This window comes from Silurus meridionalis, chromosome 17, assembly GCF_014805685.1.
Source record: "Silurus meridionalis isolate SWU-2019-XX chromosome 17, ASM1480568v1, whole genome shotgun sequence".
Classification (NCBI taxonomy): domain Eukaryota; kingdom Metazoa; phylum Chordata; class Actinopteri; order Siluriformes; family Siluridae; genus Silurus; species Silurus meridionalis.
Window position 1 is genome coordinate 7228117 of NC_060900.1, and position 16379 is coordinate 7244495.

At 36.1% G+C, this 16379-nt stretch overlaps 1 protein-coding gene and 1 long non-coding RNA gene across 4 annotated transcripts; one reads left to right on the forward strand and one right to left on the reverse strand.

Annotated features, from left to right (window-relative positions):
* Window positions 1–27: 27 nt before the first annotated feature.
* Window positions 28–4408, forward strand: LOC124399805. 3 transcript variants are annotated; one of them, XR_006928281.1, is made up of 4 exons: window positions 28–102; window positions 2512–2594; window positions 2838–2894; window positions 3962–4408. It is a non-coding gene; the product is annotated as an uncharacterized LOC124399805 (long non-coding RNA). The 3 variants fall into 3 exon arrangements; XR_006928280.1 differs by having other exon boundaries at window positions 2512–2894; XR_006928282.1 differs by lacking the exon at window positions 3962–4408 and adding an exon at window positions 888–956 and having other exon boundaries at window positions 31–102; window positions 2512–3936.
* A 1648-nt stretch (window positions 4409–6056) lies between these two features.
* Window positions 6057–8761, reverse strand: trh (thyrotropin-releasing hormone). Its single transcript, XM_046870477.1, has 3 exons — window positions 8533–8761; window positions 8021–8214; window positions 6057–7324 (listed from the first exon to the last, which is right to left on the reverse strand). The coding sequence occupies exons 2-3, from the start codon at window positions 8196–8198 to the stop codon at window positions 6738–6740; spliced, it is 765 nt and encodes a 254-aa protein (XP_046726433.1). The 5' UTR covers window positions 8199–8214; window positions 8533–8761; the 3' UTR covers window positions 6057–6737.
* Between the last annotated feature and the right edge of the window lie 7618 nt (window positions 8762–16379).

Here is a 16379-nt window from a genome sequence, read left to right on the forward strand (position 1 = left end):
CCATGCTGGTCATAAGGTGGTCACGTGATCCACGTCAGTTATGGTATCACGAAAGGGACAAACAGATTTTCGTAGGTATTCAGGTCCATGTATTGATAAAAGGTAATATAGAAGAAGGCAGAATATGTGCGTTTTTCTAACAAATAATGAAACTGCTTAATGTGGATTAAGTATACATGCTTATAGGGTACATACCTTATTAATTAAACTTATCTATTATTCTATTATATACAAGCATGTAATTGTCGTGTATATATAGTTCTCTTATTATCTCTATATGTCGTGTATATATAGTTCTCTTATTATCTCTATATGTCGTGTATATATAGTTCTCTTATATCTTATTAGTTCATGCAGTATAAACCACTAATGAATTATTGTGTTATCCATTAACATTGTTTATGTAAAATATTGCTTATTGTGCAAGTGACCTTATTTAAAAATATTTTAAAAGATTTAATTGTAGATATCGAGATTATAAATAATATATATAATATTATAATGTCTTATTTATATTATACTTACCAAAAGAAATCTTATATTAGGCAGCACAACTACTTATATAAACGGTATAAGCCCCGCCCACTTATTATCTCCTGTGACGTAACCAACTGTTTACTTGGTGCGCTGCTGTACAATGTTTAATGGTATAAACCAGGGTGTCAAACTCATTTTCACTGAGGGCCACATCAGCAGATGTAACTTTGAGGCAGTATAAATGTAGCTAAATTTAACTAAATGTAATGAAAAATAAATGCAACTACTCCTTAATGTTAAATAACTCTGGATTTGTATTATTCAACTTAAAAATATTACATATATATTTGCATACATGTAAAAAGAAATGTTTGCTTGTTGCCCTGTTATAAACCCTTTTAATTTGTCAGCTTATGAAACCTACATTACTCCATCAATCAACAATCAAACTATCCAAGTGAATAAGGATAAATAACAAGGTATGACAACTTTGTTCTTAACCAACTCCAACCAACAATTGTGAGCTGCATGTGTGACAGGTGTAGCATTTTACATAAACAAAATGTATGTAAAATGTATGTTTGTTTCTTCTGCATAAACAAACGCAATTTGCCCTTGAATTCTTGCAAAAGTAAAATTGGAGGTTATTATAACACCAAATTACTAAGTGTGAAATTGCATGTACAATAAGTACATATAAATCTAATAGTCAACAAACTTTCATCCATACAGTGTATATGTAAGAAACTGTGTGAAAGCTGCATAACCACGAGATGGCGCTGTATACTTAAATAATCACCATGAATGGTTTGGGTCGCCAGTTTGTAGAAATGTTTCACCCTCCTATACCCCAAGGGGTCAAGTTGACCCTTTTCAATGTTTAACGTCTGTAAATACATGATTTACATTTTTTCGGTTTAGTTTTTAATGACTTTTCCTGATTTATTCGAGACATGAAAATAAATCTAAAAATATAAAGTAAAGGTATATATACGTCACTTGTTTTAATGAAATATGGAAGCAAAATTAAGATTTAGTACAGTTTACATTTAAACAGTTTCCCTGTGAGATAAATAAAATATTCTGGTTCTGATTCATCTCAGTTTGAAATCTAGTGTTATCCTCAATAAACAATATTCGTGTGAAGTCTCAGTGTCAGACAGTCGAAGCTATAACTCACACTATCATTTATATTGCTTAGCAGACGACTCATTTCGTGCTGCTGGAGAACAGAAACACTGTCACTTCTTCAGAGTATTGTGGATTGCTTGAAGGGCATTCGCTCTAAGTGTTGATATTGATCCTACACCCAAGCACACACTGCTGATTATTTTTACTTGTCTGGGCATGTGAAAGAAAGTGTTATGTTATCATACACCTGCATGACCACCTAACATGTCTGGTTGTTTCGGATGAAACTTTTCTCCAAAAAGATTGGGTTTGTTTTCAGGACATGATGCAACAAGGATAGAAAAAGACTGCTATGTTTTGACTAAACACTTGTTTTCTTATTAATGAATATTTATTCCTATTATTCCTATTTAAGGATTTTTATTTGATCTAGACCTTTCAAATCTTTGCTTCACTACATATTCTAGATAATCCATTATCCATGCATCTATATACTGCTTTTTAACCTGTTGATAATGTTTTTTTTAAACATAAACATCCAGTAGAGATGTTTACTATAAACTAATATTAGGGGTAGTATAGTGTAGGGTAACAATAATATCAGTGTTAATGATTTCAGGTATATTAAATAGCAATCAAACATCATTCATTGACTTGAAGCAGAAAATGTACTGATTGCATTTGTTTAGTTAAAAGTTTCATTTACTGCTCAGATTTCAAGCTATAGCCACTAAATCTGATAACTCGGAACTCTGTCCTAAAACGACTTGATTTTATACCAAATCTGATTTTATTTTTATTCCAGGACCTTTCCTTAGACACAATTCTTTTAAAGCTTGCCTTTGCTTTGAAAAAAAATCTGAGAGTCTATTTCTTCATTTCTTCTCTCTTACTTCTTCTCAGGTTGGCTTTGCGATACTTGTGGACTACATCTTTTAAATAGTGCCACATTTTCTCACTGGAACTGAGATCAGGACTGGAACACTGTGAGGACATTTTACTTTTATATACTTTACAGTATATATCTTGCTTCTATCATAACAAGATGCCCAGTCCCTGCTGAACAGACGCATTCACACAGCATGATGTTGCTTCTAAATGTATTTTTTTTAAAGGTTTTGCCCCTTAAAAAATCTGACAGAATCTTTTTGTTCATTTCTGCTGTTTGTCATGCAATCTTCCACCCACCATACAGCACTAAGATGCCATGTTTATCCTCTTCTATATAGCTTTTTTCTATGAGCTCAAACGTGTCTAGGAGTGGCTACTGTTCTAATGATTGACAGGTAAGAGGAGACATGGCGTTCCTTCCACCCTAAAATGTTGCTCCATTCATTGGTTTCCATTTAGATTGAGTTAAAATATGTAGAATAAGTTATCCCAGCTTTCCTTCAGTAAGCACTTTATGACTCTAAACAAGGAGTGAATCTTGGTTTAGTCAAGTTACAATAAAAAATATTAATTGAAAGATGAATTTATTTGCTTTACTTCATTCTGTAAGTAATACTAACCCACTATCGCAATTTAAATAACTAAAAACATTAGATTGTTGTTATTGCCATATTTCAAGTACCATATCCTTCCTGCATTCATAAAAACCTACATATCTTCACTCTAAATATATAAGTTTTTACTTTGTATAACTCCTGTAATGTTTTCCAAAAGCACAGTATAATAAATCCTCCATTATGGAGTCTCCAGTGTCAGTTCTTTATTACAGTCTCTATAATAAATAGAGGCTGTAGAGGAACCTGTTTATATTTGCAAACTCATGTGATAACTTGAACTGGCTAATTTATCTTACATTATTAAATAGAATATTAAAGGATAAAACATACTGTGTGTTGTTTAATTCAGAAAATTTGCAAATGGTACAGTATGAGCAGAATATAAGTCTTTAGGATGAGCTATTATGATTCTGGAAAGGATCAACCAGTTGTTGGTTATTTGTCTGTAGCAGAAAACATATCATACACGTTCGTTTTGTGGTTACACATTATGTATATACGTCATTTCCTTTGATAGATAATCTTTTTCAAGTGGCCAACAGCTGTTTTCGACAGTTGGTCCTTACCTAACACTTTCTACACAAACACGGCCACAGGCAAGATATAGCAGAAAAAATACATTACATTAAAAGAAGATCTGGAAATGCTGGATGAATACAAATGATGCCCTTCATGCTTTATGAACAGTTTGTCCGAGTAAGAAATAATCTACTCTATCCTTTTGTGTAGTTGTTATATTTTGGAATAAAACACCTCCATCTGCTGATGGAAATTCAGAGAATCAGTCCATTCTGCTTCCCATGAGACACTTTTTTGTGTGACTTTGTCTTTTTTAACGCTGGCAGATCAAAAAGGCGCCAGACTGATGAGCAGTCCACTCCCTTCACACCCCAACCACAGCCTCGTTCCTTTCAACCTCGCACTTTTTCTCCTTTACCACCATTCTCTTAGTAGAAAAAAGGTAAAAGAATTAACACTCCTAAGTGTTCTGTATCTCTTATCTGACTAGTTAAAAAAGGGAGTTCTAGATATTTTTTTTGATTTTTGATTTAATCAAGATGATCACGTTGCTTGCTAGAACCTTATTCGTGGTTAGAGAACCTTTGAGTAAGCTATGAAGCCTTGAATATAATAAAGAACCTATGATTGTTTTCTCTTTTTTCTTTTACTCTTTTTTGAATGCTGTTTTATTTTTTAGTTTACAATTTGAACAGACATGCCAGATTAATACCAGATATATTTTTAATTGTTAATATTTCTAATGCTGCTCTACAACTGGAAACAATGTTGTTTCTTTCTCCTCATTATAAAACTGTGGTTATATATAAACCAGTGAAATAATCCAACTGCTTGTAGATGCTCTGATGTAAAGGAGAAGGATTAAAATCTTTAAAAAATAAAAATAATTGTTGTGTTTTTTTTTGTTGTTGTTTGGAATTGAATGAGTTTTGGGGTTATTTTGTGTTTTACTGATTTAAAGATAGAGCTTATTAATTAAATATATAGCCTTGTTCATCTAAAACAAACTTAGTCCACATTATTTGAAAATTGATGCTGATCTTAAATCCACAGTGCCTTTAAAACAGCATCAACATAAAGAGCTGGACTTGGTAATAATCCTGACAGCTGTGCAGACTGATTAGGCAAACCTGTGAACCATGCTGGTTAGATTCATGTGAAACGGACCCTCATTAGGCTACATGAAATGGCTTTTAGATATTACAGAGAACAGAAGTCAAAAAGCTCCTGCTAGTTACCGCCTACACGTCAGCAGTGCTAGCAGAAATCTCACATTAATCACAGTGATATAGCTAAAGCTGAACAAATGCTTAAAATCCAAATTACAAAAAGGTGGGGGGAAAAAACAGAGAAGATAAAGAGAAGGTGTGGGTGGAAATGTGATGCTTCTATATATGAAGGGGAAAAAGCATCTGAGTTATGGTGTGATGTTGTGATGAATGTTTGAGCATATCGAACAATCTGCCAGTACAGATTTGAGTGTAAACACTAATGATTTCTTTAACAGTGCAGTTAATTTACTGTAACAATATCAGTGCAGTAGACATTTTTGGTGCTTGATAGGAGCTACCACTACTATATGGCACTCCAGGACTCATCGACTGAACAGGTTGTTTACTGGGATTGAGTATAATTATGCAGGACACATACAACGCAAAATTGGTCACATGACTGGAATTGATTTGAATTCATTATTGTAACAGCAACACATTCTTCTTGGTTAAATATGTTTCAGCTCAGAGGTACTTGATGGTCAGTACCTCAACCTGTCATACCAACAGATGGTTTACGAAAGTGTACAAATGGGTCAACAATGGCCAAACAAATACAGGTATCAGAAATTAGACAAATAATGGTCAACATCATTCCTGAGATATGATCATGGCTGGTTTTGCTGTGTTTATCACCATTAATACTCAGTAACCAAATAGGGGGCAGATGAATCATCAAACCTTTGCTTTTTGGACCTGGGACATTCATTGATACCCATATGTTTGTCTCAGTGTGAGGCCTTGCACTGATATAATTATTAAGTGCAGGTAGATTACACTATATTATACTTAAATTTAATCTTTATCTTAATATAACCTTAAGGAGAAATGTTTGATTTTTTTAATAAAAATTGCAGTTTTTGTAAAAATTTAATAAAAAAATAAATAAAATAGTTTTTCAGATGTTTCAACAATCAGATATCTCCAAAAGATCAAAATTGCCAGATATCCTTGTGGGGACATTTGATCTCACAAAGATATAGAATCACTCACTCAACCACCCACTCTCTCTCGCTCTCTATTTTTCTCTCTTTCTCTCTTTCTCTCTTTCTCTCTCTTCACACACACACACACACACACACACACACACACACACACACACACACACACACACATTGCTAGTCTTTGGTCGAAAGGGTGCTTCCAGTCGTTTGGCATCAAAAGCATTTTATTGTACAGCAATAACTGCAATTTACATGTGTGCTGTAGATCCACTGAAAGGGGAAAAATCATTTACAGATTGACAAGCTCTCCAACTCATGCAGGCGTATAGTGTAGAAAAATAATTCAGTACGACCCTGTTTTGCAAGGGAGTGTATTGTACATAAGGTAGACATTACTAACACATGGGACTGGTAAGGGAAAAGCGGAAAGTGGTGCAGTTTGAGCGTTGCGTCTCCACATGAGATATTACCGGCGTTTAGTTTATTATATGGGATAAGAGATATTCATGTTGGAGTTAATTCTACTTAAGATGTCCTCAAATTAATATAAATTCCGGCTCTTTGGCTAAACTAGCGAGAGAGAGAGGTGTCTCGGACAGGCTGTTCGAGGTCTAGCAGTTGTGCGTAATATGGACACTTTTACGCACAGTGTTACTCCGCGTTCCTCTTTATTTAAATCGTATATAGAACTGTAAATGACCCCAAATTGACAAATATTTAACTAATTAAAAGTCAGACAACGTCACGAGGTGCTACATATGTTGTATGCGAAACAGCTGGCACATATCTCATGTGGTGCGTTAAGGGCAAAGGTGGAAAAGAAACTGTACCCTATGTGAATGAATGATTATTTCTTTTCATTTCTCGCCACAGTGCACGTGTGTAGCCTACTGAATCCCCTCCAGCTCTTCCTGCGCACTCAAGCGCTTGCCGGGGTGCTGTCTTTTCTCCATTGCGCGCCTCTGCTTCACTTCATTGAGCATCTGGAGCAGAAGACTGGCTTTACTGCAGCTTGGCATACCACACGGATTTCCAGCGGACACTTCCAAGGGGTCTAAGAGCCTTTTCCCGGGATGCTGCCGTTTTTCCAGGTCCAACAAGTCCACCGCGCTTGCTGCGCCCTCTTCCTCCTCTTCTTCCTCCTCCTCATCCTCCGTCGCCGCCTCGCGCCTTCCTGGATGCTGGCGCTTGTCGTACGCGTCGTAGCGCTTCCCCGGGTGTTGCCTCTTAGACAGCACGCTCAGCAGGTCGCTTTGAAGCGACGTCGGATTTTCCGGCGCCGCGCGCTTGCCCGGATGTTGCCGTCGCTGGAGCTCGACGAAAAAGTCCGAGTCGTCTTCGCGTTTTCCGGGATGCTGCCGCTTTTGAATCGCGTATTCCTCTTCGTAATCGTCCGAGTCGCGCTTTCCTGGGTGCTGCCTCTTGCCCGGGTGTTGCCTTTTCACCAACCAGTCTGGCTGATTCGGAAACAGGTCTGGACACACACACACACAATGGTATAAAGAAAATGCAATGAGTTTGGGGGTTGTAAGTGTTTGAGTATCAACAAGTTCCATCCCCATAGGCAAAGAAAGAGAGAGCACATTTTCCATGCCCATCTCATGCGCTAGAAGATTGTACAAGAACCAGAAGCCTCTTAAAAATAAAGGTATCAAACTGTTATTTTCCTTTTTAATTCCTTTAATTTCTGTGAACCCCAGGCACCCATTGAAGCTTAAATAAAAATACTTAAATATAATTTTATACTAAAGACGGAAAACACGCACCATTTAAGGCACCACTACATAGACAGTTTGGTGCTCTTATAGTTTTTCAGGGTTTTTTCCCCCCAATGATAGGAAAAAGATTACACCCCTTCAATGATTTAAAATTCAGTTTAACAATTCGATTTTAATAAAAAAAAAACATATGTAGGAGAAATAACACGGATATATTCCAAAATGTTAGATGGATACGTAAACTTTGTTATGCCTTATAAAATTAGCCTAATCAGTCTCAGTTTTATTTTAATTAAATGCTATATGCTGTAAGTACTGGTTGACATTTCCTAATGAAATAGAATCACACTAAATGAAAAGTTTCTTGTGTGTGTGTGTTGTGCGTAAAGCTCGTGCGTTTCAGCTCCGGCTTGTAAAAGTCTACGGCAAATGGCTGCAAATGTAACGCGCACCGTTTGCGCTCTCGTCCTCCTCCAGTTTTTGCAGGAAGGACCGAAGCAGATGACCCTCTGCGCGCTGTAATACCTCGTCCAGAGTGGGATTTTCTCCACCAGAATCACTCGGGACATTTTGGCACTGGATGCTGAACACCGCTAATGAGACGAGGATGAGGAGACACACCGCCCTCATTGCACCTTCGAATTCACTGAAAATGCACAACCCCCCCCAAGAATGTATAATATAAAAATCATAGACATTATAATATTATATAGTACTAACCAGTAAACAAGTGAAGCCCTTCTCAATATTTAATGTCATCATGGAGTACCCACAAGTAATGAATTCAGGAGGTTCACTAGGTTACAGATGCATGGTTGGAGATGTGCACAAAATGTGCCAAAAATCATATAACAATAAAAAAAAAAAAAAAAACATTCACAACAACAGCAACAAAATGTTAAAATGCGCACGTGAGTTTAAAATTGAGCGCACGCGCTTACATGCATGAACTTCTTTGCCTCACCTGTTCTGCCCGAAGCGGTTGCCTTACGCGCAAAAAAACCTCTTGATCAGTAGCGACCTTGTGATAAAAAACCTTTACACTTCTCTGCTCCACTCGTGACCAACAAGGCCGGGATTAACACTGTGCATCCCTTTAAAGTTTGCTTTATATAAGCGCTCGCGCCCCCGTCACACCGTCCAGAGTTCAGCGGAAGCTTCGTCTCTTTTTTGATGTCACCAATTCATCATGTGGAAACGTGTGCATGCGTGTGGGTGCGTGTGCGTGCGTGCGTGCGTGTGTGTGTGTGTGTGTGTGTGGACTCTAACCTGAGGAGGGCGCAGTGCTTTCCAGGTTCCAAAACTGATTAAAGCGAAGGGACTCATTCATAAAACGGAAAGCCTAGGAGAGATATGCTTTATCAGAGTTTATCAGAGACTGATGAGTTTATACAGAGACATTTCACGAAAAGATTTGCCCTAAATGTTCAGACTGAATGTTAAAGATATCAAGTCTATTAGGAGGTGATTTCTTAGAGTTTGTTCTATGTAGGTTTTGCATTATGACATGATGTAATGTTAATGATAAGAAATGTGAAGTGTCCACTGAATTCTTACTGTTTCTAAAATATTGCAAAAAAATATCACCATATGAACATAATCTAATGTAAACTACTAATGCAGTTCATCAGGGAATAGCACAGTTGTATTATTAAGGGATAAAATAATTATTCCATATTTAGTTTTCAGTCTACACTTTAACCTTTTATCAATCTACTGTTTCGACACAGAATAAAATAAAAAAATATGTACAAAGTACAAAGAAAACACATTTATAGGATTTTTTGTGTGGTTATTAAACTCTTACTATAAAAATCTATAATATTCAAGGCACAGGTGACAGCTGCAAAGGAAAAACTCCCTGTCTAGATATGAGAAAGAAAACTTTGAAGATTTCCTATACTGCTTATCCTACAGACTGGGGACCTGTAGCCTACTCCAGGGGACTCCAGGAACATTGGAACCCTGGCACATCCACCTCCAACCTATCACAAGGCACAATCTCTCTCTCTCTCTCTCTCTCTCTCTCTCTCACACACACACACACACACACACACACACACACACACACACACACACACACACACACACACACTCCGATACCATGGACAATTTGGAGCTGCCAATCAGCCTACTTAGGCATGTCTTTAGACAGGGGAAAGAAACCAGAGTAACTGAAGGAAACTCCCAAAGAACAGGGACAGCATGCAGGTATAATTTGAACATCCAACCCCAGAAGTGCAAGGTACACTTGCTAACTACTAAATCCCCTTTAAAATATAGTAAGTGCATTATAAATACAGCATCAATCCCAGCAATGGGCAAATTTGGTGCTAAACTGTGGCTAAACTGGAAAGGGCAAATCTTTAGGGTATCCATGTGAGATCATCTACAGCTGCAGGGGGTGACTCACAAGTGCAGAAGGCTTCAAGCTGAAGTAGATCATCAGGATGAATCATAAAGGCAAAATGCAGAGAGAGAGAGAGAGAGAGAGAGAGAGAGAGAGAGAGAGAGAGAAGGGAGCCAGAGCAGTACCAGGTATCCAAGTATATTTACACAGATTCAGAACTTCATAAGCTGCTGGTTTCCATCCAAAGTTCCCTAAAAATACATTTTATATTTTGATTTTCAAAAATCTTTTGAGGTAATGACCTACAACATTGAACTGAAAGAGGGTGTATTTTCTTTTTTTTCATGACTGTATGTATTAAGGTGGCTCAGAGTAAATATGAATGTACCTCTGTTCAATGTTTTTAGTCATCAAGGTGTTCAAGGTGTTGTGCATTCTGATATGCTTTTCTTTACGTCACAATTGTACAGAGTTTTTATGTAAGTTACTGTAGCTTTTCTTTGGTTCCAAACTACCCTGGTCATTCTTTGTTGACCTCTCTTATCAACAAGGAATTTCCAAACAGAGAACTGACACTTCCATGATGTTTTTTCTTTATTGCACCATCTTGAGTAAACCTTAGAGACTGTTGTGCAGAAATGGGCACCAATAATTATAGAACGATCAGCTGATAGCTACAGGTTTGTGTCTGTAAGTTTTTATGCATTGCACTACTGCCACATGATCGACCAATTCGATTTTTAATATTACTGTAAAATAAAATAATTTTTAATTATCAGGGAGAAATAAGAAACTCTAACATGCAGAAGGGATTTGTGTCTGGCACAATTTGGAGTAAATCTTATAAATCAGGCTCAGAAAAAGATTGGGCAAAACTAGAATAAATTTATGCATTGGAGATACGACAGACAGATACAGTCGTTCATTCTGCCACCATCTCAGCCTCACTTGAGGAGGGAGCTGAGGGTAAATGAGTCATTCTGATGGACAGGACTCCCAAAGGGTTAGAGCCTGGACTGCTTCCAGTGCACCAAATATTTTAGTCCTATTTGCAATTGACAGGTTAAGATGAGTCATTCAGCTGCACAGAGTATTTCCAATGTTATGAAACGATGTTAATGCTTACTGACAAACATATGTCATGCCATTGCAATATAATTCGCTAGCTAACTATACTTAAATCCTGAACTGGGATCTGCATATTGTGGTGTTTTCAAAGAAGAAGCATGATGGAGGAATTTTATAAAAGAACACAGGTTTGGTGCTTAACCACTGAACAGACTTAATAACAAGGGGAAAGGCCATGGGTGGCAAATCCTAGGTGTTGCAGATTAGTCCCAGAACAGAAAAACTGGATAAGGTACACAGCAACACTTGCTAATCATGGGTGTATGTGAGCTTATTTATAACAATGTGTTATAATGCCATATAATGCAACGTGAGCAGCAGTTTGATAGGAAGAGGTTGGCCATTTCTGATTAGTGTCTGTTGTGTTTAAAATGAGAGATGAAGCACAATAATAAAACATCAAAGTAAAAGACAAACATGGATAAACAAATTAGCACTCTATCTAAGGAAATTTAACAATGCTTAAGGTATGCTCTTCTAGTGTTATTTTTATTAGATTCAATAAAATCTAAGTTTATTGTTCACTTTAATGATGCTCAAAAACACTATATTCACTAATACACAACACACGATTAGAAAATACAGGACATATAATATTGGAACAAAACATGACCACAGATGAACACAAATACAAAATCTGACTTTATATAGACAAAATGACAATAATCTATAATTATAGGGACATTCTTATAAAGTAAGGAACATATTTAAAATCTACACAGAAAAACATTTTCATTCATTCATTTATTCATTCATTCATTCATTCATTCATTCATTCATTTATTCATTCGTTCACCTCTGTAAATCTGCAAATAAACTGGTAACATAAGGCAGATATTGTAAGATAGACAGCTGCTTCCACATACAGAGACGTCTCAATTTTTCAATTGTTCTCAGTTTTATAAATGAAAGTATACACACTTTGTTTGTCTATATCCAATCCACTGATGAGCTGCTGGTGCTTTTGTCTGACACTTCGTTATAATAATATTTGACTATCAATTTTATGTTTTCAATGATGTAAGTTCCATAACGAGAGAAAGAAATAATCACACACATCAAGAACCGTGCCTTCTGACAGCACACAATGTCAATTGACTGCACACCTCAAAAATTTATTTTTAGTATAAAGTCAAACCATTAGTTGGTTGACAGACTCTGAGTTTTGTGCAGCATGTCCAAGCAGAACACAACACTGACACGTCTATATTGCAGGATGATGGCTGTAGGGTGCATTGGGTGAAATCCATGTGTGACTTGTTTGCTAAGTGTGACAGAGCAATAGGGCAATTGACTGGCTTGTGATATCCCTAAACATTTATCACACAGAAAGCTTGGGATTATTAGTAATAGTAGGTGAATCATCAAAACAGGCCACTGCATCTAGCAAAGTTTCACATTCTGATTTTACAAGAAGGAAATAAAATTGACAGGCAATCTGTAGAAGTCAGAGAAGGAGTGGGATCAAATTAACAAGACACTGGAGGAATCCTTAACTGACAAGACCTGCGTATTTTTGTGGTGTTTTTCATCCCACTCAAAGCTTTGCATGTCTGGTGCTGTCAGCGCCCAAAGACTTCCCAATTCCTACTGCAAATCTCAATTTAAGCACACCAGGATCGCTTGAATTAAGTGATGTTTTACAGGTTGCCAGCCAGTTAATTAGGATATTTTTCAAATATTTTTCAGGCAAGTTTGCACAGATGAAAAAAATTCTGAGATGTCTAATGACTAAAATGTAAACTCTTCTGGTTTATATTCCTAAAATACTGGCCACTATTACATGTCTATTTGAATGTGTACCTTCATTTTTTGCACATCATATTAGTTATGTTTTGCCTTCCTTTGTCTCCTTGTGTTACATTTGTTATGATGTTTCTATCATGTTTCATTCATTTATAAAATGCCATGCCACTTTTTCTTTTCTTTTTTTTCTTTTTGACGTGTTTTTAAAGCCTTACTAAAATATACTTAAATGAGTCAAGTGCCTTGTTTTGTCATTTCTGCCATATATGAAACTCAAATCAAATCATTGATTTTCACCCTTGTCCCTTGTGCACAGAGACGTCTTCAGATTCTTTTAAGCTTATAATGATGTAATGTACTGTATATTATGAGATTCAACGGTTTTACAATTTAATGTTGAGGAGTATCATTCTGAAATTGTTCCATAATTTGTAGACACAGTCTTTCACAGATTTGTGAAACTCTGCCCATCTTTACTTCTGAGAGACTCTGCCTTTCTAAGATACACTGTTTATACCCAACCATCTTATTGACATGTTGTCAATTAAACTCATTAGTTGCAAAACTTTGCTCCAACTTTGTAATTTTAATGTGTAACTTTTTTGAGATTTGTTGCACCCATCAAATAAAAAATTACCTTATTTTTTCATTAAAATGGTTAATTTCCTCAGTTTAAACATTTGATATGTTTTACTGTGAATAAAATATGGATTCATGAGATTTGCAAATCATTGTATTCTGTTAGTATTTAAATTTTACACAGTGTCCCAACTTTTTTGGAATTGGGTTTGTAGACAGTATCAAAAACAATACATATAGATAGAACCAGAAAAATTTAATTAGACATATTGCATGTCAGTTCGCAGGTACAATAGGATAATTGCACATTGTAAATGTTAATGTAAACATTGTAAATGATAAATAAAAAAATAAAAAAACATTGTAAATGATATTGTTCACATTGTTTGGTTTAGTGGACAAGGGGCATGAATGTAAAAGAGCTATCTATATGAACTATCGGATCATATTAGGCATTGTATAGGTGTTAGTTGTTTTTTAATGTTAATTATAGAACATTAATGATGATGTACATGCTTGGTTCATGTTAAATTATGTCAGGGTATTATTTTAATCCTTAGTGCAAATAACTACATTACAATCGCAGCAAAAAAAGCATTGTTTTGTAAAAAAATAAGCACAGTAGATCATTTCCAGTGGATCAAAAATGAATATAAACATTTGGAAAAAAATAGTCATTTAGCAATATTAATCTAGCTTTACACCTGCTCATTCATTTTAAAAGATTCAGGTAAAAATGGACAAGATTATATGATGTATATCCAGTCATTAGCTGACTAGTTTTGATGGCTTTGTAGCTTCAGACTCCTATTCTGGGCTGACAGGTGTGGAACTTAATGTGAACTTCTTCTATTGTAGTCTATCCACCTCAAGGACTGATGGGTTGTGCATTCTCTGCACACCTTCTTGTCAGCTGACACCATGTGTTGCCACTTTCCTCTGACCTCTCCCACAGAACTGCCACTCACTGGATGTTTTTTTTTGTTTGTCACATCATTCTGTGTAAACTATTGTATAGACTGTTGTGCTTTTAAGTCCCTGGAGATAAGCAGTGCCTTTAAACCTTAAACCATCCAGTTTAGCTAACCAACAATCATGTCACAATCACATCAAGGTCAGTGATATCACACATTTTCATTTATTTTAATGTTTAATGTAAACAATTAAGCTATTAAAGTGATCGGTATGATTTGATGAATTGCATCACTTTTGGGTGGATAATTGCATAGATAAGTGTACAGCTGTCCTAATAAACTAGTCAGTTAGTGTATATTAAATATTATGTGATTCTACACCATAACAACTGGAATGCCTTTTGGCTTGACAAAGCACAAAAAGTTGAGATACATCTTTGATTGTATGTGAAATTTAAGGAAAACTGACAGTACAGGGGAATTGTACAATCAGTTCTGTAACATATACATTTTACATGTCATATTGTGATCTATCATAAGCTTCCTTGAATTATTCCGATATCCTCTTGCAGTCAGACAGGCCCCATCCCTGACCATTACTGCACAATCATAGTGAGACCGTCAAGGCGCCAAGAAACTTATTCTGGAAAAGCAAATATCATTGCACTCGTCTTCATCTAGTCCAAATGAGTTAATTATACGTGTTCAGTCACTTTTTATATATGGCAAAACTCCTGCACTGCTGAACAGGGAAGGGTGGTGAGGGAAATTACCACAGAACGACGTAAATCATTACCTCTAAATGTGCTGTCACATCCAATATTTCAAACTGTCAATATCTATCATGTTTGCGGTTTGAAAGACAGAGCGAAATAAAGGAAGAAAGAAGGACAGCTAAAAGATCACTTCCATTTGGTTAAACAATGAGACGGAAACAACATTATCCTGAGTAGCATACATAACAGCAATGCAGTTAGCATTGGTAGACTATTGGAGGGGTGTGTGTATGTGCCTGTATGATACACTGAAATAACAATAACCACACCAACATAGAGTATATATTATGTATATATTATTATTACATATATGTATTGTGTGTACCTTGTCCTATAGGATTAGCTGAATATGACAAATAGAGTATTTATGAGATACAGAAATGCCAAAATTAGGTTACTCAATATGGTGTGTGTGTGTGTGTATATAAGTCAGAATTGCAGAGTGTGCTGAAAAGATTGCACCATTTGTCTATTACATGTTAAGTACAACAAACATGAAGAAGAGCCTTTGAGGGAACTCTTTAAAAAGAACAATTCTCCTCTGGGTAAAACTAGAAAGTGTGATTATAAATAACTGCTCCTCAACATTAGATAGATAGATAGATAGATAGATAGATAGATAGATAGATAGATAGATAGATAGATAGATAGATAGATAGATAGATAGATAGATGGACGGACGGACGGACGGACGGACAGACAGACAGACAGACAGACAGACAGACAGACAGACAGATAGATAGATAGATAGATAGATAGATAGATATATGAAATTATATCTCATTTTGTTAGAGCATAACTGAAAGGATTTTGCCAAGAACCCAGTCCCTGCATGTCACATGACTTACTGTAGCCACATGTCATGGATTGCTCAAACCTGCTTCACATATCTAAGTCTCACACTCTTTGTGTCACATTTCTTTTCCATGGTTGTTGTCGGTTGTGTACATCCATACTCAGGTTAAGGTTTGGTTTGTGTATTTAGTATTTTCTGTTTTCATGTCTTAAAATACAGAATTGCTGCATTTGTATCTGCCATTGCCCTTTGAACAAGACAGTAATCTTGCATAGATACTGCAGTTTTGTACCCAAGAACTACAGCTGCAATTATATTTAATGTTGTGTATCTGGAATGAGCATAGGACATTCTTGATTAATTCTTAATCAGTAATTCTTGATTACCTAAAGTTTGTAGTATCCAGGTGAGATTATTCACTGAAACACGAGTGAGTCTACACAAGTGCAAATATTTAGGGTATGCATGTGGAGTGATGCGCAGCAGCAGAAGTGAGTCACACTCGCAGAAGTGCGTCTCACA

Bases quoted from the DNA above. Each gene is read 5' to 3' on its own strand.
- trh (XM_046870477.1), bottom strand. From the start codon at position 8,198: ATGAGGGCGGTGTGTCTCCTCATCCTCGTCTCATTAGCGGTGTTCAGC. The intron at 7,325-8,020 runs GTGCGCGTTACA...GTGTGTGTCCAG, and splicing joins GGAGGACGAGAGCGCAAACG to ACCTGTTTCCGAATCAGCCA.